Source organism: Engystomops pustulosus, chromosome 3 (assembly GCF_040894005.1).
Source record: "Engystomops pustulosus chromosome 3, aEngPut4.maternal, whole genome shotgun sequence".
Lineage (NCBI taxonomy): Eukaryota > Metazoa > Chordata > Amphibia > Anura > Leptodactylidae > Engystomops > Engystomops pustulosus.
In genome coordinates this window covers 198,514,074-198,538,881 of record NC_092413.1, presented here as the reverse complement: position 1 = coordinate 198,538,881, position 24,808 = coordinate 198,514,074, and the positions used below count along the sequence as shown (strand labels likewise).

At 42.7% G+C, this 24,808-nt stretch overlaps 1 protein-coding gene across 3 annotated transcripts in view; it reads left to right on the top strand.

Moving 5' to 3' along the window:
• The window catches only part of MBOAT2 (membrane bound glycerophospholipid O-acyltransferase 2), a 150,676-nt gene extending 131,953 nt beyond the window's left edge, over positions 1-18,723 (top strand). For all 3 annotated transcript variants that reach the window (XM_072143538.1, XM_072143537.1, XM_072143539.1), the window contains 6 exons: positions 5,762-5,954; positions 8,020-8,123; positions 12,588-12,652; positions 13,354-13,486; positions 15,340-15,491; positions 17,496-18,723. In XM_072143538.1, the coding sequence (XP_071999639.1) occupies positions 5,762-5,954; positions 8,020-8,123; positions 12,588-12,652; positions 13,354-13,486; positions 15,340-15,491; positions 17,496-17,718 (870 nt within the window). In that variant the 3' untranslated portion in view covers positions 17,719-18,723. The remainder of the gene's footprint in view (positions 1-5,761; positions 5,955-8,019; positions 8,124-12,587; positions 12,653-13,353; positions 13,487-15,339; positions 15,492-17,495) is intronic.
• Positions 18,724-24,808: the final 6,085 nt, after the last annotated feature.

Genomic DNA, 24,808 nt, shown 5'->3' with positions numbered 1-24,808 from the left:
GATGTATATAGCAGTATTATCCTGACACTATGTGACGGTCAGGCTGTATTATGTGTGCTGTATATAGCGGTATTATCCTGACACTATGTGACGGTCAGGCTGTATTATGTGTGATATATATAGCGGTATTATCCTGACACTATGTGACGGTCAGGCTGTATTATGTGTGATGTATATAGCAGTATTATCCTGACACTATGTGACGGTCAGGCTGTATTATGTGTGCTGTATATAGCGGTATTATCCTGACACTATGTGACGGTCAGGCTGTATTATGTGTGATATATATAGCGGTATTATCCTGACACTATATGACGGTCAGGCTGTATTATGTGTGATGTATATAGCAGTATTATCCTGACGGTCAGGTTGTATTATGTGTGATATATATAGCGGTATTATCCTGACGGTTAGGCTGTATTATACATGGTTTCCATTTTCAGAGCGTGGAAGAAATTTTACCCACACATTTTACGTTATACTGTATCTATCCCTCAGATCACACTCTGTATTCCTGGAGTATATTGTTTATCATGGATTTCCTCGCTCACAAGGGTATTGTGCTCTGGATCACGTACTTCATCATCTTAGCTCGGCAGACCTGCCCGCACATGCTCCATTATAATAAGCACATTCTCACAAGACTTCCCAACACACCCTGGAAAAGAAACCACCAGCAGATTATTATCTCAGTCCTGACTACATTACTCACTCACCACTGAGAGGCACAGGCTTGGTGAGCTGATGGGAAATAGGGTGTGGGTATGTCTGGAGGTTAGGGTTCCCCTAAACCCCACTATACAACATTTTTAGTGTTTCCCTTTGTTACCATGGCTGGAGGTGGCATCACCATAGTTCTGCCCGCTCCGTGCCAAGGCTGCAGCTTATATACCTTCCCCCAGTGCAGCCATCATTTATCTCCACCATGTCAGGAAACCCGTCAGCAGCCATTTTGCTCTTCTACAGCTGGAGCTTAAAATCCCAAGACTATTGAGCTCACCTCTGTGTGCTGCTGCATCATAGAAAAAACTATCACTGCTTGTGCGGCTGAAAACAGACCTGGCATAGAAGTGCCCTGGTAGTGCAACACATCGCTGCGCTTCTCTGCCACCCACCGGGATATATCAGGAGGTCGGAGACTGTTGTTAGAAGATCATACCATTGTGCACTTACAGCCTGAGATAAATAGGCTCCTGGTTAGAAAGTTGGCATGGGTCTGCATGAACCTCCAGCGCATGCGCAGTGCACCTGGAGAAGTCGAGCGCTGTACAACTCCCCTCATTGCGCAGTATCCATATTATGCACAGAGATGCACGGTAGGTCTACTGCCCTCCTCTTCACCGGATGCACTGCCCATCTGCTGGAGGCTCATTAGGACCCTATCTTTACCCGTGTCATGGCGCCGTGCATCGCTGTGTCACCCTTCCGCCTCAGCATGACACCGGGCGTATGCCTGCCCAGTTACGGCCCAACGGGCATACGTTTGTGTGAATCCAGCCTAAATGTAATCAATGTTTGGCATGTCACAGTTTTTGAAGGAAGTTGACAGGGGGGTTGTCCCACACATCTTGAAGATCGTTAAGCACATACCATGCGCTCTCTCACATTGTTCTGTTAGAATGGATCATGTTGAGATCATGGCAGTGATGGCGATCCCTTTAGAGACTGAGTGCCCAAACTACAACCCAAACCCAGTTATTTATCACAAAGTGCCATTTAATGAACTTATTGTTCCCTGTTCTGTTGTAGCTTTCAATTGTATCAGCATCCTGAGGACACCAATATACAATACAGAAGATAGAAGTACAAATTCAAGGTCCCCTGAACAGGAAGAATTTTTGCGCCTGGAGAAGGATACAATGATAATTCAGATCTGTCCACACATTCTCACTCCTACTGTAGTCCCAGTGCACGTAGATACCTTGAGTCCTCTTTGCCGATGGCCTGGGTGCCCACAGAGAGGGTTTTGAGCGCTACCTCTGGCACTCGTGCCATAGGTTCGCCACCACTGGTCTAGGGAATCCATGTCATCAGTTCCAGAATATCTTGTTCTTCTTGACAATGAAAGTTCTGTAGATGTTTGGACAGTAGAGTCCTAACAAGGGAACATTGGAAGGAAATATGTAACACAGTGAATGCTTGGGTGTTCTTGGATAGTAGTACTGATTATTTTGTGATGAGACTTCAGCTAACTCACATGTAAGGCTATATTCACACGACCGTATGGGGGGCACATGTACGGGCGCAAGCTTGCAGGCGTGCATACATCCCCCATAGACGACAATTAGTGATACGGTGCCTGGTACCATTCCATACACAGGAAAAAGATAGGACATGTCCTATCTTTCCCCACAGTATGACCCAAACGCCATTAATTTCAATAGAGAAGGGTGGCATCACCTCTCCTCTTCTCCATCACGGCGGATGTATGCCCCTCCCACCGCAGCCGTGCTGGCATACGTTCGTCTAAATGCAGCCTTAGGCTACATTCACACTCCGGCAAGGGGGACGTATATACGGCCTATATACGTCCCCCATAGACGGCAATGGGCGTACCGCTCCATACCCGGAAAAAAGATAGGACATGTCCTATCTTTTCCCATTTTACGGCGCCGTGCGCCATACATCCCTATGGGGATGGGCGGGGGTCTCCCGGCACGCTGCCGTGTGCCTGCTGTGCTACGGTACAGCGGGCAACGGCGGTGTGAATGTAGGACACTGAGGACCTTGAGCACGGATACTTGTTCCATAATAGTATTCCATCTCCAGGATAAAATACGCTATGGCTACGTGATTGTCGTCCTCGAGCTTTATGACTGTCAATAAATTCCTAAACTAAATATTCTTCCTGTGAATTTACCTTGTGTAGATGGTGATAACCTTTAGCACAGAGTTTATCAGTCACCCTCAGCTGCCCTGTAATCTCCAGTATGCCAAATGTCATGACACGATAACCAATATCAGCACAGAGATATGTCTGTACCCAATAACTTTTGCGCAAATCACATTGTGGAACTTTCTTTTTTCTTCCAGAGAATCTGCTGAGTTATGCCGTCTTATTGACATGTACATAATCTACTGAATTTAAAGCTAGCTGTGAACTTATTCAACCAAGATTATCTGCCCCAACTCACCCACACACATGCAACCTCAATCTGCTCCCGGAAGGGGACAGAAACTTATCTCTGAGAAAACAAGAGGTTCAGGCAGTTAAAATCCTATTGGTTGATGCCTATAATCTCCAAAATCTGCCATAGGGGGAATTTAGGAGACAATGGGGCAGATTTACTTATCCGGTCCATTCGCGATCCAGCGGCGAGTTCTGTGCGGAGGATTCGGGTGCGATTCACTAAGGTAGTTCCACTGACGTCCACCAGGTGTCGCTGCTGCGCTGAAGTCCGCCGAGGCCCGCCGGAGTTCACGATCCTATACTTGGTGAAGGTAAGCGCGGGTCCAGCGACACTTTTTTTTTTTTAAATGCGGAGTTTTTTCCGAATCCGTCGGGTTTTCGTTTGGCCACGCCCCCCAATTTCCGGCGCGTGCATGCCAGCGCTGATGCGCCACAATCCGATCGCGTGCGCCAAAATCCCGGGGCAATTCAGGAAAAATCTGCGCAAATCGGAAATATTCGGGTAACACGTCGAGAAAAACGTGAATCGGGCCCTTAGTAAATGACCCCCATTCAGCCAGTCCCATAAAGATAGATATATGGATATTATAGATAGATAAATGATGCAGGATGAATGGATAGATAGATGATGGATGGATAGATACTGTAGATAAATACACAAATGATGAATAGATATATACTGTAGATAGATAGATATTGTAGAAATATACTGTAGATAGATTATTGATGGAGGAAGAATGGATAGATAAATAAATAGGTAGATAACTGATATGTAGCTATATGCTGTAGATAGATATACAGTATGTATACTATAGATAGATATTGTAGATAAATGATGAATAGATATATACTGTAGATAGATATATGGGGGAGATTTATCATCAAGTTTCTGAGGTAAAACTGTTGTAGTTGCTCATATACTGGCCCCAAATTAGCAGTAAATCCACATGTAATAAATGCAGAATCATTGCAATTCACGCAGATCTACAGTGACACCGTGGACAGAAAATTGATATGTTACAGATTTTTATATCCGCAGAGTGCGTCCATTTCATAGCAAAAAATGTTTATGGATTTTGAAACGATCGTAACCCATGGCAGGGTTGCATCAAGAATTTCGGGGCCCCATAGGGGTAAATTTGGGGGCCGATGTTACGTTTGGGTTGATTTCCTTAAGATGAAATCATGCTCTTTTTTTGCTCAATTTTTGGTGCAATTTTAGTAATTTGGCGGATCTGCACATTTTTTGTTGGTGAAAATCATGCGCCAACATCTGCCAGCAGGTGCAGTTCAAAGGAAAAGGTGCAAAGCAGGAAAACTAGTGCGCTGCAAGCTTCAGAGGACACTTTGAAAATTTTTTTTAAAAAACGTTTGAAAAATTAAAAAATGTGCAAATACCCCCCAAAAAAGCAGATCGTACAATACATACATTTTTACCTTCGATTCAAAAACTTCCTAATAACTTCTCCCTGACATGACTTATCTTTGCAGAAGTCATTGCCAGATGTCTTCACTTTCACTTTCTCCACACTGCGCCCATAAAAATTCCATATTAGCCAGTATTATATCACCTGGGTAATAACATTTGGGGAGGGGAGATATATCAGTGCTTATGTGCTACAATCCTGTCTTGGAGGTGTGTGAAGAGAGACACGTTCGGCAGCTCAGTGGCCTGCCCCGTGCATGCGCCATTTTCTGGCACAGGCAATGGCGGTTTTTTATTCAAGGTCGTAAAAATGCCAGGAGCACAACCTGAGCTAGATTTATCAGGAGGCGGTTTTTTCGTAATAAATCATATGTCTGGAGGTGCGGATTGGGTCATATGTTGGTGAACTGTGCACCAAAGTATGTTAAATTCCCCCCACTGTGCTCCTAAATGTATAAAGAAATAGGTAAGTCCTTGGCTGGCCTATTCTTGCTGCACTGGGACGTTGGGACACAGATAGAAAGTTTCTGGGTCATGCTCCAACATTAGGTCAGGTGGGTTCTACAGTCAAGTCTCTAGTGCAGTGGTGGCGAACCTATGGCACGGGTGCCAGAGGCGGCACTCAGAGCCCTTTCTGTGGGCACCCGGGCCATTGCCCCAGCACACCAGACAGGACTCAAAGAATCTTCCTGCAGTTCCAAGAAACTTAAAAAGATGCTGCTTTCCGTCATATATTAAAATGATAGGACTGTAGGAAGAGGGAGAATGTGTAGACAGGGCCAAATGATCTCAGGAGGATCTTCTGTTGACCCACGATTCTCTGTGTTCAGAGGGACATAAAAGCTAAAATGCTGCAAGTTTTCCATCTTGTCCTCAGGAGGCCAATATGATTGAAACTTATTGGAGTACAGGGAGCATTAAGTTACTGCTTTAATTTTTGGTTGGCACCTCACGATAAATAAGGGAGTTTTGGGTTGCAGTTTGGGCACTTGGCCGCTAAAAGGTTCACCATCACTGCTCTAGTGTATGACCGGCTCTACGGATATTACAATCTCTTACAGAACAGAACAGGAAAACAGTATCCTATGCATTTCATATAAATCTACATAATATTGCAGCTTTATGTAAGGAGATGCAGTCTTGTTGCTCACGTACAGGTATAGTGTGATCTGATCTGATGGGATGGTGCTCTTCTCTCTTTACAGACTGTTGTAGTGCATAAGCTTGTGGTGTGTGCGGTATCCTTAGGATTCTACATGACTGCTACACGGATATTACCTGTAGAGCACAATATAGACGAACGCTTTCAGGAAACCTCATCAGTGCCCACCAGAGTCATCTATCTCTACTTGTCTCTAATGGCTGCAAGACCAAAGTATTATTTTGCTTGGACCCTAGGTAAGTGCTCGTCTATTGTGAGGAAACACTGCCATCTAGTGGCGAAAATAGAATATTACACTACATATCAAACAACTATTGCTGTAGATACAGAGTTTGGGATTCCATTTATGAAATTTAGTTCACACAAAGATCATAGGACTTTTTTATTTGAAATCATATTCATACTTTATGAAATATTTGATATGTCAAAGGTTTTATATGGCTGTAGAACTCATTTCTTAACTTAGAGTTTAAAGATTCATGTGTGATCACGTACGATCAAAGAGCAGATCTAACATGATTATGTATTTAGACAATGGGACTTCAATCATGAGGAGACATCGGGCTATGAATTTTCTCCGCCACTGTGACTACTTACTGGTCTATTTTTGTATAAAATCAAATGTTGCAGAATATAGATGGAGGTCATTGTGATCATTGCTTGTGAGTAGAGATGAGCAGACCTGATGTTCGCATTGGGGGTTCGGGTTTAGCAGCTGCAATCTGGCAAACTGATCCAACTATCCATGGCTGTGATTGTCCAGGGGGCACCAGCTGCCAAATGCGAAAATCTCTACTTGTGAGGCTAAATCCTCCTTATAGGTTCCCTTTAAAAGTTTTTTTTCAGGGTAAAGGAAAACTATCCATGGCTGTGATTGTCCAGGGGGGCACCAGTGGCCAAATGCGAAAGTTGGGTCTGCTCATCTCTACTTGTGAGGCTAAATCCTCATTATAGGTTCCCTTTAAAAGTTTTTTTTCAGGGTAAAGGGAACCCATCTCAATGGCTATGACAAGGTTAAAATAAAAACTGACTGCAGACGTGTCATACCGCCATCAACTCCGGAAAATACAGCTGTCCCGATAACACGTCACAGCTTTAACTATGTACAAACACCACACAGGCGCAGATTTTGCGACTCCGCACATTCATGTATTGCAACTGTAGTGTATTGGGGCAGATGTGTCCTATATTAGGTGCAGTTATATAGTCAGCGTTCCTGGTTTAGTCTTGATTTTGCGTTTGCATCATCACTGTTGTTTGGCAGCTATGATGTATTAAGTCATTTGATCGCATGATTTTGCAACTCTACTATAATTTAGGCACAAATTGATGCATTTTTACTCCAAACCAACTATGTAGGAGTCAGTGAAGGGACATGATACTAAGGCTCCTTGTACACGATCTTATTGTTGTCTGGACCGTAGCCTGGCAAGCGTACAGCTGTGTGCAAGAGAGAGCACTGCTCACCCCTCCCCTCTCCATAGAGAAGCCTGTGGCCGGCGCTGTCATACGGGAAAATACAGGACATGTCATACATTTTTCCGTGCTCAGTCACTGTGCTGTGAGAGAGTCATAGGCATCTATGGGGACCAATATGCAACTGCAGTTTGTGCAGACAGATATTGATCCCTCTCACATTCGTGTCTAAGGGGCCTAAGGGAGGTATTTTAACGTGTGAGGACCAGGGTACATCAAGGGCGCTGGGCTCTATGAATATTACAGCCCATACAAGTCTGGAATCACTTCCTACATCTGGTACTAGAATCAGCTTCTTGGGGAATGAAGGATGTGTCCCTTTTGCTGCTTTCTATCTGCAGTTTCAGGACCTTTGGAGGACTTACAAAAGTCCTGAAATAACTCCTGTGTACATGTATATTGAAAGCAAGAACAGTATAAAATTTGGTGGGTAGTTAGAAGGTTTGGGCCTCGGGCTACCGCCCAAACCGCCTTTATTATAATCCACTACTGGTGAGGACACTAGGGGGCACCATACTGTGTGGGGGCAAAGTGAGGACGTGGCCTAGTATATGTACATTTGCAGCAATATCCTGTGCATGAGAAAAGTTTTGTCTCTGTTGCCTTGATCTGACATTTGGGAGGTATAAATGATCCGTGCCCCTCATTTAGGGTAGGGGACAGGGATCCACCAGGGTTTCCTTCCTTGATCCCCCTGTGGGTCAGTTCTAGTCTGTGTGGGAGGTATTGTACTGATGGATTCTCTGGGATATGCACACATGTAGTAATCAATTCCAATTAAATAAAAACTAACATACCACTTGTCTGGCTACTCTCTCCTTTTAGCGGATGCGATCAATAATGCTGCAGGTTTCGGTTTCCAAGGATATGACAAAAATGGGGAGGAAAACTGGGATCTAGTTTCAAATCTGAACATCAACAAAATAGAGGTAAGTGTTGCCTCATCCTATCATGTGGTATTGTACAGACAAATCTTCATGTAGCAGATGTCAGGTCACAGGGATGGAGTTACCTAACCGGAGCCTCAGTAATCCCCAGAGCTGCCGCTCTAATCCTCCAGCAGAGTAGCATGGCTGATACTACCAGAGGGACATGATATCACACACATTGGTCAAGATACATAGATGGATACTGTAGATACTTTAGATACATGGATATTGTAGATAGATAGATTGATAAATAAATAAATACTGTAGATATATAGATAAATAGATACTGTAGATACATGATAGAGGATGAATTAATGGATAGATACATAGATATGAGATTGATGAATACTGTAGATACTTTAGATACATAGATAGATAGATAGGAGATAGATAGGAGATAGATGATAGATAGATAGGAGATAGATAGATAGGAGATAGATAGATGATAAGTAGATTACGGCAATAGATAAATAGACGGCTCTAGTGGCACAATGGGGCACATTTACTTACCCGGTCCAGTCGCGATCCAGTGACGGGTTCTCCGATGTTGATTGGGGTCCGGCCGGAATTCACTAAGGTCCGTGCACCGATATCCACTAGGTGTCGCTGCTGCGCCGAGGTCCGCTGCAGCTCACCGGAGTTCACCTTCTATTTCTTGGCGCAAGTAAGCGCGTGTCAAGTGACACTTTTTTTTTTTAAAAAATACCGCGGTTTTTCCGAATCCGCCGATGGCGCCAAAATCCGATCACAGGCGCCAAAATCCCAGGGCAATTCAGGGGAAAACGGCGCAAATCGGAAGAATAGGGGAAACCCGACAAAAATGCGCGAATCGGACACTTAGTAAATGACCCCCAATATGTCACTGCCTGCAATAGACTGAGAGACATGTGATACCATGGACTATAATAACCCCCCAAACCCCGTGTCCCCATTCATCCTCTTCCCCAAGATCCTGTACCCCACCTTATTTCCCACAATCCTATACTTTATAAATGGTTTGGCAATGCTAAGTTGTATTTGGTCCTGCCAATAAAGCTTCGTTGAATTGAATTGTATACTGTGGATAGATACTGTAGAAAAATGTTGGTGGATGCATGTATAGATAGATAGATAGATAGATATAAGATAGATAGATAGATAAGCAATGGGAAGGAGTTGGAGCAGCACAGGTTCCTTGTGGGTGCAAAGCCGTACTACTCCGTAGTATGTGAAAAACTGCCTTTTACCTTGACATAGATAGATAGATAGATAGATAGATAGATAGATAGATAGATAGATAGATAGATATGAGATAGATAGATAGATAGATAGATAGATATGAGATAGATAGATAGATAGATATGAGATAGATAGATAGATAGATATGAGATAGATAGATAGATAGATATGAGATAGATAGATAGATATGAGATAGATAGATATGATATAGATAGATAGAAAGAAAGATATGAGATAGATAGATATGAGATAGATAGATAGATAGATAGAAAGATATGAGATAGATAGATATGAGATAGATAGATAGATAGATAGATAGATAGATAGATAGATAGATAGGAGATAGATAGATAGACAGATAGATAGACAGATAGATAGATATTAGATAGATAGATAGATGATAGATAGATATGAGATAGATAGATAGATATTAGATAGATAGACAGATAGATAGATAGATATGAGATAGATAGATAGATAGATAGATAGATAGATAGATAGATAGACAGATAGGTGGAGACTGGTAAAGTGGCAAGTGCAAAGCATCACATGTACCATCACTCAGCTCTACATAATGTGCACACTTTAGATGTAGCGTTATAGGGCTATTCTTATCAGGGTATTCACATGTAATTGAATTCATCCGCCATATACAAATGAAAGTTGAGAGTCCTTAGTTGTTGATACCTTTTATTGGATAACTAAAAAGGACAATAACAAATGCAAGCTTTGGAGAATTAGGTCTCTTCATCAGGAATGGTATAATATATTGGGGCAGATTAAGTTACCCGGTCCATTCGCGATACAGCGGTGCGTTCTCTGCGGTGGATTCGGGTCCGGCTGATGCGCCACAATCTAATCTCGTGAGCCAAAATCCCGGGGCAAAAACGCAAATCGGGCCCTTAGTAAATGACCCCCAATATCACAAAGAACACAAATGGTCACAGTAATGTTATGGAGAACAATCAATGTAAGCAGAGAAAAGTAAACACAGTATAAAAAGAATGACCTGTGTGAAGATAATTTTGCATAAATGTAGCCATGTTGTCCCTTAGAAACAAGATAACTGTCCTTGGATTCGACCACTCTACCAGCGGTGGCCAGACAAGCGCTGTTGAGGCTTCCCCAAACACCTGGAATCAACACTCATTACCACAGGACGGACATTTCATATGCAAAAATAATTTGTTTCTTTGTTCAATAACTATAGCAACAGTGGTCATGTCCAAGGTCATCTGTCCTTGGACCATATGACTACAATTGTGGGAAATTATCTTCCCACAATTTCTCCAAACATCCAATTGGAGAAATGTATGTATGTGGCAGAAGAATAAAATTACATGTGAATGCTGAGTTGTGAACTCCCCTTTAAATAAGGACAGAAAATATCTGTATATTAGTAAGAAAGCAAAACGAGGGACAGTGGAGTCTCCCACAAGAATGTGCAGCCTGTAACCCTAGATATACATATGTTTTCAGCAGTGCTGCGTACACCAAACGGAAGGATATTTTAAGTCTTTCTGTGTTAGTTTTGAAAAAAGTGCACAAAGCGTTTGTCTCTTCCAGACACCTGTCCTCAGTGTCTCTATGTCTGATCTGATAAACACACTACAAAACATTTACATGATAAACGGCCTTCTACATCACTCGCTCTTGATTTACTTCAATCCAACTCTAAGGAGAAAACTTGTAATCAATAAACCAACTGTTGACTCTTAATGTAAATGCTGTCAGGGGAGGGAAAAAAAATTGTCTGATCACTTACAGGCCTAAAGCACAGAGTGACCCGATGGACATTATCCAAGATGTTCCAAGCTTCCAAGGTTGCTAACATGCGCTTTTCATTCCCATATTTCATAACCTCGGCGTCCGGCTAATCAATATTCAACCCACCCGCCTCCGACATCCGCCCTTTGTCCATCCCTCCCTGTCTGGAAGTGGAACACAAGAGGCTACTGGTGCATGTTGTAGTCGCGCCGTGTAGCCTCAGCTGTGGCTACTCCACGCCCCAGTAGCCTCTTTAGGAAATTTGCATATTGGGGGAATTAAAATGTATAAAAGTTCTGCGCCACGAAAGAATTAGCCCTAAAAAGGACTTTACTACTATACATTAGAGGAACCAGCCACTGGATCTACCTTAATAGGTAGATCCATCGTGGTAGGTTTCCTTTAATAAATAAACCCACCCTTCCAAGGCAGATAACGTTGACAGCTGCATTACCAATTATGGACAGTAGATGGAGTTGCCTGAGAAGTGATTAGACTCGATGGGCATATAGCAATCTAATGGGAGCACATAATTTCGTAATGACCCCAATGAGCGGGCCATTACACTGGCACTTGTGACTACAGTACTGTAGTATTTCTGACTATTACTGAAACTTTCCATCTAGAACTTTATATCCTGGCATTATGGCGGTATTACATAGTGTGCTGGATATGGACTTTACCATATTTTATTAAATAACAGTTTTTTCATGTGGAGGATGGAATGTCCCTCAATTACCTAAACCACATACAAACTTATCTTTGAGGGTGATGGCCACTTTTCAATAAATCTCTTCCATTGGACATGTATTTGCCTCTTTTGATGGCTTCAGCATTTCCCTGTTCTTTTTATGCTGCCTTCTGAATATATACACAGCTTGCTCTCTCTGACTGCTCTAGGCCGTCCGCATGGCGTCTCCCTCTGTGTCTCACTTTTCCCTGTCCATCCTCACTAGCACACAAGGGAAGAGGAGAGGGGGGGGGGAGCAGGGGGAGTCATAATCTACTGCTGCAGCTCCTCCTATATATCAGAGTTTACACATATAAACAAAGAAGCATGGAGAGTCTGCACCCTGTTCAGAAAATAAGTAGCAGGACTGCTGAATGACTTGATGAACATTCAGGGATTATTCACAAGGCAGTAAAGGCACATGGGCAATTTATGTAGATGATTGACCCTTTACCTTCTGTTTGTGAATGATGAGTTTTGTATACAGAGACTTGTGGCTTCGCATGGAAAATCTAGCCCTGGTTGTAGGCGTCAGTTTTCTATGTGTCGATACAGAAGTGAAAACCAATCTGTTTATATCAGTCAGTTTTTGACAATATAACAATACTAATGACTGAATAATGGATCTGGTTATATGGCGGCACACCCAGATACTGCACTAATGTCGGAAAACCTATAAGACATGTATTACGGTAATAAAGATAATGGAGGAATGTCATGTGGGTTAATTGTTCTGTTTTATATTACAGTTCTCTACAAGCTTTAAGATGTTCATTGATAATTGGAACATACAGACCGCTCTGTGGCTGAAGAGGTACAATATATTCTTCATAGCAATGACTTTCTGAGTGCTGAAAAATACTGTAGTCTGCATGTAATAGCCAGTATTCTTAGCACCCTATGCTGTATCTAGGATTGCAGTTTGGCTCTCATCATATGAATGAAATTGAGCTTATACTAGAGTGGCTCCAAATAAGAGCAGTGTTTAGGGGCCTCAAACTTTTTGACATATTCCCCTTAAAGGGGTTGGGCACTTTTCAATAAATCTCTTCTATTAGACATGTCTCTTCATGCATATGTACCCGTGTCTTTGCCTCCTTAGAAAGCGGCAGCCCTTCCCTGTTCTCAGCATGCAGCCCTCTGAATACACACACAGCTGCCATCTCTGTCTCTGCTTAAGGGTGTCCATGTGATGTTACACACTCTCTCTATCTTCTCACAGTCCATCCATAATGACAGGGTGAGGGGAGGAGGGAGCAGGATAAGTCACACTGTTCTGCTGAAGGCACCTTTTATTCAGCAGAGATCAGAGATGTAAAGAAAGAAGCATGGAGGGTCTGCACACAGTACAAAAGTAGGTAGAACTGCTCAGTTACTTGTGAAACCTTCAGCTATTATGTACAAAGGAGTAAAGACACAGGAGCAACTTATGTAAAGGAGTATAAAACCCCTTTAAGAGTCATTTCACTTTTGCTCATTAATTTATGACTCCTTGGTGTTTTCTCTTTCCCTCAGGGTATGTTATGAACGGGCGACTGACAACCCGACAGCACTGACCTTCTTACTGTCAGCAGTGTGGCATGGCGTATATCCTGGGTATTACCTGACCTTCTTTACTGGAAGTTTAATGACACTAGCAGCACGAAATGTAAGTACCTAGAATCAGATGTTTTCATATGGTAGTTTTTAATGCTTCAGGAGACAGCAGCTGCAATGGATCTAAGAGACTCTTTAGGTTCATGAATATATGTTCTCCTATGTGTAAGGTTCTAATATGTGACATACATATTACTATTAAAACAGTAACTGAAACTTTAAAACTATATTTTAACAGAAATGAATAGAGCAGGTGATTGTAGTGAACTTTATTGCATTCTTCATTATGTAAAGCAGCTTCTCTGTGACTTGTTTCTGCTATTTCTCCTGTAGTGAGCAGTGTATCCGAAAGCCTTTTGAGGTTTGTCACTTCAGACAGATAAGGAGGCTAGCCATTCACTCTTTCCTTAACTAAAGAATATTTCCCTTGATGATTTTGTTCTCTGGGGATATTAGACTTCCCAGTATCTGTAAAGACATAAGTCAATGGGCACTTTGGGGCACATTTACTTACCTGTCTTGACGTTTTCCCCTAAACTGCATTGTCTGACCGGAATGCACTCTGCCGTGATTCCCTAAAATCGTCGCCTGATATCCTGCATGTGTCGCTTCCCCGTTCAGGTTTGCCGGAGTTCACCATCTTCTTCCCGGGCTAGCAACACAGTTAAATTCCGCGCTCAGTCCGAATCGTCTGATGGCCCACCCCCCGATTTCTATCATATGAAAGCCGACGCAGCTGTGCCATAATCCGATCACGTGCGATACAATCCCCAGTTAAATACCTGTCACAGCAGCGCATATCCCGAAAACTTCAAAAATCCGACAAAAGTGCGATTGGCGGACCCTCAGTAAATAAGCCCCAATATCTCTCAGGACAGAAAGGATATAGGATAGAAAGCGGATTCACACAAAGTACTTAAATAAGGAAGAAAGGCAGAGGAAAAAGAAAGAAACAGGAACTGAATTATTTAATGAACTATATTACACAGTTTACTAATAGTAAATACACTATTATTTTTTTTTTAAAAAGGTACAGTTGAAAGAATTTCCAAATAAATACCAACAGCACTGTGATTCAAGTCCATAAACTCAAAAATGCCTAAGTCAAAGTCTACCCTCAGGTTTCACTCAAGCCCTATACTAGACAGGTTAGACTTGGCTGCTATGGACCTAGGTTACTTCTGTGGAGACAGTTGAGAGATGGTCTCACCCTCCCTCAGCACTTTCCCCCTCCCTCAGCCCTCAGCCAATCTCACTGCAGAAGAGGACTTTTAGCACACAGTGAGTGGGGGAAGTGTTTCTGAACAGGGTAATAGCCTGTGAATTTTCAGGATGGAGGGGTTTTAGTAACACCCCCCAGAGTTCATCAGGCTCATTAGCATAATGTTAAAGTTGATTTAGAAGAAATGAGGGCATGGATAATAAATATAAGAAGATTACCACAGTTTTGATCATAGACAATCTCATGGGCTGCCACTTCAGGGGCACTTGTCTCGTAATGAATAAAAAGTGAATTATACCCATTATTATTATGTAATTAAGATAAGACTGCGCTCACCATGTACAAAGTCTAGACCAGTGATGAATTACAATGCTGCTTACAATTGTATTGACGTATTGAGGACATCAATACAGTTGAAAGACGGAGGGGAATGTAGGGGGATGCCTTATATCACTGAAACTGTCTGGAATACTCCATGCCGGGGTGAAGGCATGGGTGCCCACAGAGATGGCACATGTGCCATAGGTTTGCCACCAATGACCCAGGCAATACCCTTAGTCGTAGACCCAAGACTGATCTGGTCAGTGGGTCCACGCCTGTTGCGTTACCTTCGGCAAATACAATATAAGAAAACATATTCTTGCGGATCTTATGTGCATCATTATGATATTAATATCTTCCAGATAAGAAGCAATGTTCGACATCACTTTCTACAATCACCGGAACTGAAACTAATATATGACGTGATGACGTGGATAGCAACACAAGTGGCGATAAGCTACACGGTGGCACCGTTTGTGCTCTTATCAGTAAAGCCATCACTGCAATTCTACAGGTGATTTCATTTACAGCCCTACTAAATTCTGCTCACACAAAAAATAATAGAATACAGGCGGTCCCCTACTTAAGAACACCCGACTTACAGACGGCCCCTAGTTACAAACCGACCTCTAGATGTTGGTAATTTACTGTATTTTAGCCCTACACTACAATAATCAGCTATAACAGTTATGAAATGTGTCTGCAATTTAGATTTATTGTTATCCTGGTTCTTATGACAATCCAACATTTTTAAAATCCAATTGTCACAGAGACCAAAAAAGTTCTGGCTGGGATTACAATTATAAAATATACAGTTCCAACCTACATACAAATTCAACTTAAGAACAAACCTACAGAACCTGCTGCCTGTAATACTAATAGAATTGTAAAAAGATATCAGAATAATCCTACAAGGGAATTAAAGGGAACCTGTCCAAGTGATTTGGGATACTGAACCTCCCACAGATCCTTATGGACCGATGGTTTAGTTTTATTATTTCTGTCCAGTTCTAGAATAAATAAAAACAAACCCTTATACTCACCTCAGTCGGAGCTCTTGATGTCTTTGTGGTCAATTTGTAGCACACCCTAGAGTCACTGCGCATGTTCTTTTGGGGTGATTCATGCCCAATGCAGCCCGGATGTACTACACCGGATTCACAAAGCACAGGTGCTAGGAGCACCAGAGATTAGTCTGCTAAGGACAATTTGAGACACTAGTCCCTGGGGAGGGCAGCTGCAGCCTGTGTGTGTGTGTGTGTCTGTATCAGTCTCCTCTCCTCCACAGTCATCCAGCTACCTCCCCCCTTCCTGTCATGTGCATTGAGCAGGCAGGGGACGGAAGGGGATGGTGTGCAGTAGAGGAAGAATGCATGAGGAGACAGATACACAGACTGCAGCTGCCCCATTCCCCCTGGGACTCACCACATGCTGCTGGCAGGGAGCCAGGTAATGTGAAATAAAGTTTTATGTAGTACTGAAATGATTCAGAATGCTGACAAAGGCATTTTTAAAAATAAGCATAACACAGGCTATTGGAACCTGTTACCAGGAATGTGATTTTTAGCTGGTGGAAAGTTCCAATAGGCTGTGTTATGCTTCTTTAAAAAATGCCTTTCTCAGCATTCTGAATCACTATATACACTAAATGGAATCTGTCAGCAGTTGTCACCATACCAAGCTACAGACAGTACTCAATATAGGCCCTAGAGTACTGTGTAATTATACCTATGTGTGTGATGTTAGTAGCAGCAGGACTGTTAAAAGTGACATTACAATCTATGTCTGCAACCCCTGTGAAGCTTCATTGAGAAGCTTCACAGCCCCTCCCTCTGCTATGAGTAAGAGCTGTAGCAGGATTCTGGTTGGATACTGCAGCAGTCACTCAGAACAGAGGGAACTGAGAAGTTCAATGAAGAGAGCAAAAAGTTTCTAAGGCTGAAAGACCTTCCCAAAGCCCATGCTGGAGCTCCAAGTACATTTTTACAGTCCTGGTGCTAATAACAACACACACAAAGGTATGGTTACACAGATCTCCAGGGCCAATACCTTCTACTGTCTGGTGGATTGTCACAATTAATGGACTATCCTTTGGATATATATTGCATTGGAGATTGATAAAGTCAGTTCACACCCGGATTGCACCGAAAAGTTCATACACCATATTTTGACCCTTTCTAAATCAGTTCTGCTGTCAACCCCCTTTGTTCTACACCCTGATTTCCCCTAGAACTATGTTCAGACTATGTAGTATTTCTAAGGGCCAGTTCACACAACAGAAATTGGAACCAGCTTCCAAGTCAGAGTTGCGTTTTCTAAAACGGATTTTGATACAATCATCTGGATTCTGCAAAGAATATTTGGCAAAGCCGCTTCTTTTTCTAAATTAGACTTGTCCGTCTCCAATGGGATGCAGATTTCAGTCATGGAAATCTAGTTTCTGAATCTTCTGTGTAAACTCACGCCTTTTCTACGTTTTGTACTATTTTAACTATGACCCCTTTTTTTTTTCTTTAAGCTCCTGGTATTACTGCCTACACATCCTCTGTGTATTGGTGCTGCTACTAATGCCGGCCCGGGCGAGGAAAAAGGAAAGAACTGACAAGGAATCCATCGCTCCTCCCCTGGAAAACGCGAAGAAAGACGAGAAGACTTCTGAACACAACAGCCATGCCGCCACAAACAATAACAGCAGTCAGCGGGAAGAGACAGCCTGGAGGCGCCCCAGCGCACCGCAATGACCCACAGACAAGATTTTATATGTTTTTACAGTTCCATTTTTAGAACCTCCAATCGGTTTGGGACAAGATGGTATTACAAAACATTCTGTGTAAGGATAGCACTGCAAGGGAAGCTCGTTGACCCCACAATGCCATGCCATGTGGGCCTAGCCTTACAATACTTCCATTATTTTATAATGGGCACTCAGGACTCGTAAACATACGCTCTTAGGACCACGTTACGTGTATGTTCCTTAGATGAACGTATGATGTCTCCAGGCATTGCAGGGGTTAACAATTCGGGGCACAACTAGTAGAGATCCAGAAAAACGTTTCCGAACCCTTTTGCCTTAATCCCTCTGTCTCTCTCTATCTCTCTACTGAATGATATTCCTGATGAGTCGCCGGCTTGGATACGAGCGATCGTCCTGTATACGGTGCTGCCAAGAACGGTAGTAATAAAGCAGTATTGGAAACGAGACCATGTTAGCAACAAGTATAACTCCGCTCCGATACAAAGTTGCGAGTCAGGTAACCTAATCCTGTCCATCTAACCAAATCACGGCAAGGAGAAGAGGCTGCGGTCCAGTACAAAGATATGGGCTGGTTCTGAAGATCTTATCTCTAGGGTTGTCACTGCAGGATCCCAGCACTGTGTCACTGTGTACTACTGGTATAAGTGGAAATTCTGGGCCTATCTACTGTAGTTCTGATGTCTTTTCTATGTTTCCATACACTGATACACGCTGTAATTTGTTTTTGAACTTTATATGTAAAGCGGATCAGGTTTTCACAGAAAACAAATTAATTACTCATTAGGTCACAGCTCTACAGAAATACCTTTGTGTTTATTAGTAGCAGCAGGACTGTGGAAAGTGGATTTATATTCCAGTGTTATAGTTTTGCCCTCACACATCTGTGCTCTTATTTATTTGTGTTAAAGGACATCTACCACCAGGATGAAGGATTATAAACCAAGCACACTGACATACTGGTGTGTGCACCCTCTGGCAGGATCTGCTCATCATTAAGATTCTTATGCCCTTGTTTTTAAGAAAAAAAGGCTTTTTAAATTATGCAAATGATCCTGAAAAAACAGGTCATAAAATGCTAAAATAAGGGCAGATCCTGCAAGAGGGGGCACACCAGTATATAAGTGTGCTTGGTTAACAATCATTCTTCTTGGTGGTAGATGCCCTTTATCTAGGGACACTTACTCATAGACCCAGGAACCATGACTATGGTAATCTTATACTTGTTATCCATGGCTAACTTCCTTCTAAAATCAACTGTTTAAATTATGCAAATGAAGCAGAAGTACTCTGGGGGTGTTATCAGAGCCCCTCCGTTCTGTAGCTTCAAAGGATGTTACAATTGCAAGCAGCACTTCCTTCCTCCCACTGTGTAAGATTACAGTAGGTAGAGGTAGAGGGGAATTTCCTAGGGAGCAAGGGGTTGGGGAGGAAACCAATGAATCTACATCACAGATTGGACTATGGTAATGCCCCTCAGAGCCCTTCTGGCTCATTAACATAGATTTAAAAGTTGATTTTAGGAAGGAAGGAGGCCATGGATAATAAATATAAAAAGATTGATGATAGATTTCCTTTGAACTTCTCCCAGCCCTCCCCCTCTACTTTGTGTAAAAGCTGGTTCCATTCTCACCGCACACGGGAGGAGTAGGAGAGTACTTCAGAGCAGAGACCTAAGAGCACAGCAGTGTTAGGCCCCTCTTTCCCTGGTGCAGTTATATTCCTACAATATAAATCAATTTTTCACAGTCCTGCTGCTACCTAACACATGGTTTTGCTTGGTGAAACCTGATGGAATATTCAGGCCACTTTTCTACTATTCATATACAATGATATCATCTACATAAAATTCCATGCAACTTTGTAAATATATTTTGTATAGTTTCTGGGTTAAAGGCTATAGTAGCGGCCGATTACACCAATCCTCAGGCTGCAGCGTGGCTTGGCTGCTGAATAGTGTCATGTATGTCTAGAGGATAGTCCTATGTGTACCTATTACTGGTACTTCTGCCTTCTTTCTTCGTCATCTTGTTGATCCTCTTCCATGCAAAGCATCACAGTAAAAGCTCTGTGCAGGCACCGAGCTAGCAGGGCATTCTGGGAAATTTCAGCTCTGAAGGCTCCAGAATATAGTGAATACAACTGGTATAAAAAGATTGTTTCATCTACAGGAGCCTGACTGGAAGACCGGGAAGATATAACACATGCCCGGCAGTGCTGTTATGCTGGGTTTATACATTCTATATTTTTTAATGGTGACATCTACGCAGCTAACGCGCTAGGTCACCCTGCGGCCATTGCAAGTATTGGTGTATTCAGCCGAACTGAGCGCCATGTCTCCAGTGCAATGCGGTGCAATTTAGCGTTTGTCTCAGAGGCTTCTAGTATCAAGTCTGAAATAGATAAATAAAGCAATGGAACTACAAAGTTACTACATTTTATGTCAATGATATCAGCAGTGGTTCTATTTCATCCATGATAGGTCCCAATGGTGGAAAACCCCGGGCTACACCATGAGAGGAGAATGGAAGGGGTAACCCAAGGGATACCTGCATACAAAGATCAGGGGTCCATTTTTGTGGTGTTTTTGTCAGCAAAAAGACCAGGTCAGCTGTATGTCAGCAAAAAAGTGTGTGTCATGTGTAAGCCATGCTTTTGGTAGATCCTTTTGCTGGCAAATGTCATCTGCTTGTTCCAACCTCTTGAGGAGTTTCATGATTGTGTAATAAATAGAGATGACCTGTGGTTTTCGGCCACGTGACCTGGACATATTACCGGAATGGCTGCTGAACAGTCAATCCAGCAAACTGATGCCCCTTGCTACTAGCTATGGCCACCATTGGCCAGGGGTTGTCCCCCTGTTCAATCATGGACATACGGGTAATCCCCTGGATGATCGTGGGCATGGCTTGTAGCATGGCACGTCAATCCACCTGTGGGTTCCATATTTTTCAGAACATTCGTGTTCATATAACCTAGGGTTGAGCAAGTTCATTCCAAGAAATTTGTTCAATGTTCTAGTAGGTCAGTTCAGTGGTTCGAAAATTCAGTTCTGGAAATCCCTACATCTCGTTTCTCAGACTGAACTCACAAATGGGTAGAGATGAGTGAACCCAAACTTTAGATTTGGCGTCCTCCGTTCAGCAGCTCTGCCGAACCCAGACATGTGACTAGGCATGGATATGATTGGCAGTATAAACCTGCCTGATTGGCTGCCCATCAAGCAACATGACTGGGTTAGGCGGAGCTTCCGAAGGGAGGACAATGGAGCTGAAGTTCAGGTCCACAGATTTTGTTGAGGTTGGTTGATACGGGGTGTGGATGGCAGAGATCTAAAAAAAATAATGTTACTTTGTTTTTAATCCATTCATGGCTTGCAAAATTCTATAAAAAAATCTAAATTTGGGAACACACCACAATAGTGTGTCTCTCACATCTTTTTGGTTTTTCATCTCCATAGTTCATACGTAATACCATCAATAAGTGTTGTGAACTTCTTGCAGAAGGCAAGTAAGAATTGCCCCCTCATTAATGACATGCATCCACTATTCCCTGGCGCCTCCTGCAATAATAAGAATGGGGGCTTAGAAGAATGGAGTGATGGTGCTCATACTTGGCTCACCACTTCATTAACCTACATTAGATGGAACTTCCAGAGACCGAACAGTCGTAGACATGACCCTGGCTAATTAGGCCACATTGGCATCCAGTTATTCCAGTTTTCATCAATGGCCCGGCCAACTGGCTGTCTAGAATATTTTATAAGTGAGATAGGAATAGAGCTTTCCCAGGTACTCCATTTTAGTGATCAGCGGAGGACCTACACCAGTTTTGAAACTGATGGCATGTCCTAATGGGAAATTACTCAAACGGAAAGCAAAAGCCTTAGTCTTGTCCAAAGGCCCACTCAAGCTAGGGGTCAGAGATCTGACAAGTCCTCCATCTTATAATCAAGATAACGAGGCACCAAAGAATGAAAGTTCTCTGTAGAAATACAATCCAGGTGTTCAGGCCAGCAACCATTTATGTTACTCTTAAGGCATGGTATCTCTTGGGCTTTTGATGGCTCATCTCTCTGGTGGCTTCTTCCATTCATCTATCTACCAAATGGTAAAGAGGAACAAAAGAAGTTAGTTCCAGTGTGAATCCTCCAAAGCTCCGAGATACTTTATCGAAGGCAATCACTTTCCATCTCCATGTGTTGCTATGTCATGATCACATTGTTGGGCTCCAGCTGTTCTTATCCAACCACAATTTATCTCTCGTGGTGTCATTTGGTATAATAAATCTGACTAGGTTGGTTTCCAAACTATTTTTTGCCCCAAAGTTGATGATGAGGAGAAAGATGAGTGGCTGCAATACAACTCTAATGCTTCTTGTCTAATGGGTTCAACTAGAAAACTCCCATCTTCTGATAGTCAACAGTATGTTGGCAGGTTCCTTAAAAATTCCACATAGAGATCTACTGTATCTTTAAATGTACTTGTCAGGGGGTCCTCATATCATACTGACAAGGATCTCAGAAGCTGAGACATTTTGCTGCTGTTTGTAAGGTTTGCACTAAAGTATTTTTGTTAGCTCCATTTATGATGGTCTATAATTTAGAGAAGAAGTCTACACCCTATGGCTCTCTTGCTGTTGCACATCTACAATTCCCAGCAACCCCCCAGCTAGGTAATTTAATTTTTGATCCAAAATATATCTGAACATGTTTTGTCGGACAAAGTAGGCTAGGAGTTTAGAATAGCAGCCAAAGGTTGGAGACCACTTATCTAGAGTGAGGTACCAGCACTACTGGAGGGATTGTGCTTTCCAAGCCAACCAGAAAGCCCTCAGATGACTGTTCAGCATGGCCCAAAATAACTAGGTTTATGGTCCTCAGAGGACAGGAAGTGGTGATGATCTTATGTCAGTCCTCAGGAGACGGGAAGTGGTGATTTCTTGTTGGTCCTCAGGGGACAGGAAGGGGTGATTATCTTGTGTTGGTCCTCAGTGGATAGAAAGTGGTGATGATCTCATGTGGGTCCTCGGGGGACAGGAAGTGGTGATGATATCATGGCGGTTTTCAGGGGCAAGAAAGTGGTGATGATTTCATGGAGGTTCTCAGGTGATAGGAAGTGGTGATAATCTCATGGCATTCCCCAGGGAATAGGAAGTGGTGATGATCTCGTGCCAGTCCTTGGGTACAGGAAGGGGTTATGATCTCATAACAGTCCTCAGGGGACAGGAAGGGGTGATTATCTTGTGTTGGTCCTCAGTGAATGGGAAGTGGTGATGATCTCATGTGGGTCCTCAGGGGCAAGGAAGTGGTGATGATTTCATGGCGGTTTTCAGGGGATAGGATCTGGTGATGATCTCATGGCAGTCCTCAGGGGACAGGAAGTGGTTATGACAGTCCTCAGGGGTGAGAAAGGGGTTATAATCTCTTGTCAGTCCTTAGGAGATGGGAAATGGTGATGATCTCATGTGGGTCCTCAGGGAACCGGAAGTGATGATGACCTCATGTTGGTCCTCAGGGGACGGGAAATGGTGATAATCTCATGTGGATCCTCAGGGGACAGGAAGTGCTGATGATCTCATGTGGGTCCTCAGGAGATAGGAAGTGCTGATGATCTCATGTCGGTTCTAAGAGGTAGTGACAATCTTATGGTAGTCCTCAGGGGATGGGAATTGGTGATTATCTCATGACCCCTATAATTAGAATCTGCAGTCACATGTACAAGTACAATGACATTCTGCAGTGACCTCACTGTTCTTGCTCATGTGAACATTGAGGACAGTGATCAGTCACCTGACCCTCACATCTGCTCTGTGCAGGAGGGAACAAAGGCCATGCAAATGAAACAGATTGCTGCAGATGGACTACTATCCCTTATTTCTGCATTTTATCCATGCACCAGCCTCCGAGGTACATTTTGGTTTGCCTGGAAAACCTCTTTTATTGTATTTAAACTGGAATGTTCAGGTTTCCATTCATTACCAATTGCTGAGTGTTGTCATGCAATTTTCTGCTTGGTATATAGGCAGTTACTATTTTATGCAGTTATTTTATAACCCAAGGCCCTATACTTATTTATACTCTGGAAACGGCTGCACTGTGTCCAACAAGACCGAAAAAATTTGCACCTACAGGGACGTGTTAGTGCTTAGACGGAGTTTGCGCCACATTTATTACTGATGTGCGTCACAATTCTGTAGATTGAACAAAGCGCACCAAAAAAAAAAATGGTGCAGACTTCCCAAGCAATGTAGGGTGCACCAGATTCATGAGAACCGGGCACCTTTTTTTGATGAATCTGGTGCCCCCTGCACACTCTATAGGCAAACTGCACCTAGTACAGACTGCCATAGTTTTGATAAATGTAGCCCCACGTCTCTAAACTTTTTCTATGTCCCTTTTTGTTGAATAACTTTTACATGGGTCCGAGATGTAACAAGGATTGTTGCTTGGTGGTGGTCAATAGTAGACCAACATGATCACATGTCACCATCGGTCCACACAGATGACATGGATCACCTATCGTTGTACTCCGCTGTCTCCATTGATCCCATATTCTTTGAATGGAGCATCCATACACTGTCCATATACATATATTGTCTATAACCCCCCTCTCCAGTGATCGGTGAGACCCCAATGATTGTATCAGAGATTTATGACTGATCCAGGTGATAGATTTCCTTTCTGGGAAACCCCAATCAATAGCACAATCCATGTGGTTTAAAGGACAAGGAAACTCAAAGGGTGGAAATATGTTCCAAATGTTCGAGTCCCAGGAAGTCGAAATCTTCTACCTTCTTATTCTATGTTTTCTGTTCTTTATGATTTAGGTTTAGCTTTTCTTTTGGGTACATATTTTATCGACAGCAGCTGCACAGTATTGAAGGGGATGTTGCAAATCATAAAGAGAGTGCTGTAGGTGACATCAAAATTTTTTGAAAATCTGAAATCTGTTTCTCTGTGTTTCTGAATTTAAATTATTTGGTTGAATTTGGGTTCAATAAACAGATATCTTGGGTCCAAAAATTAAATAATAAGCCTCACCTCTCCCTGATTTCCTGCAGTTTTATATTCCTACTGG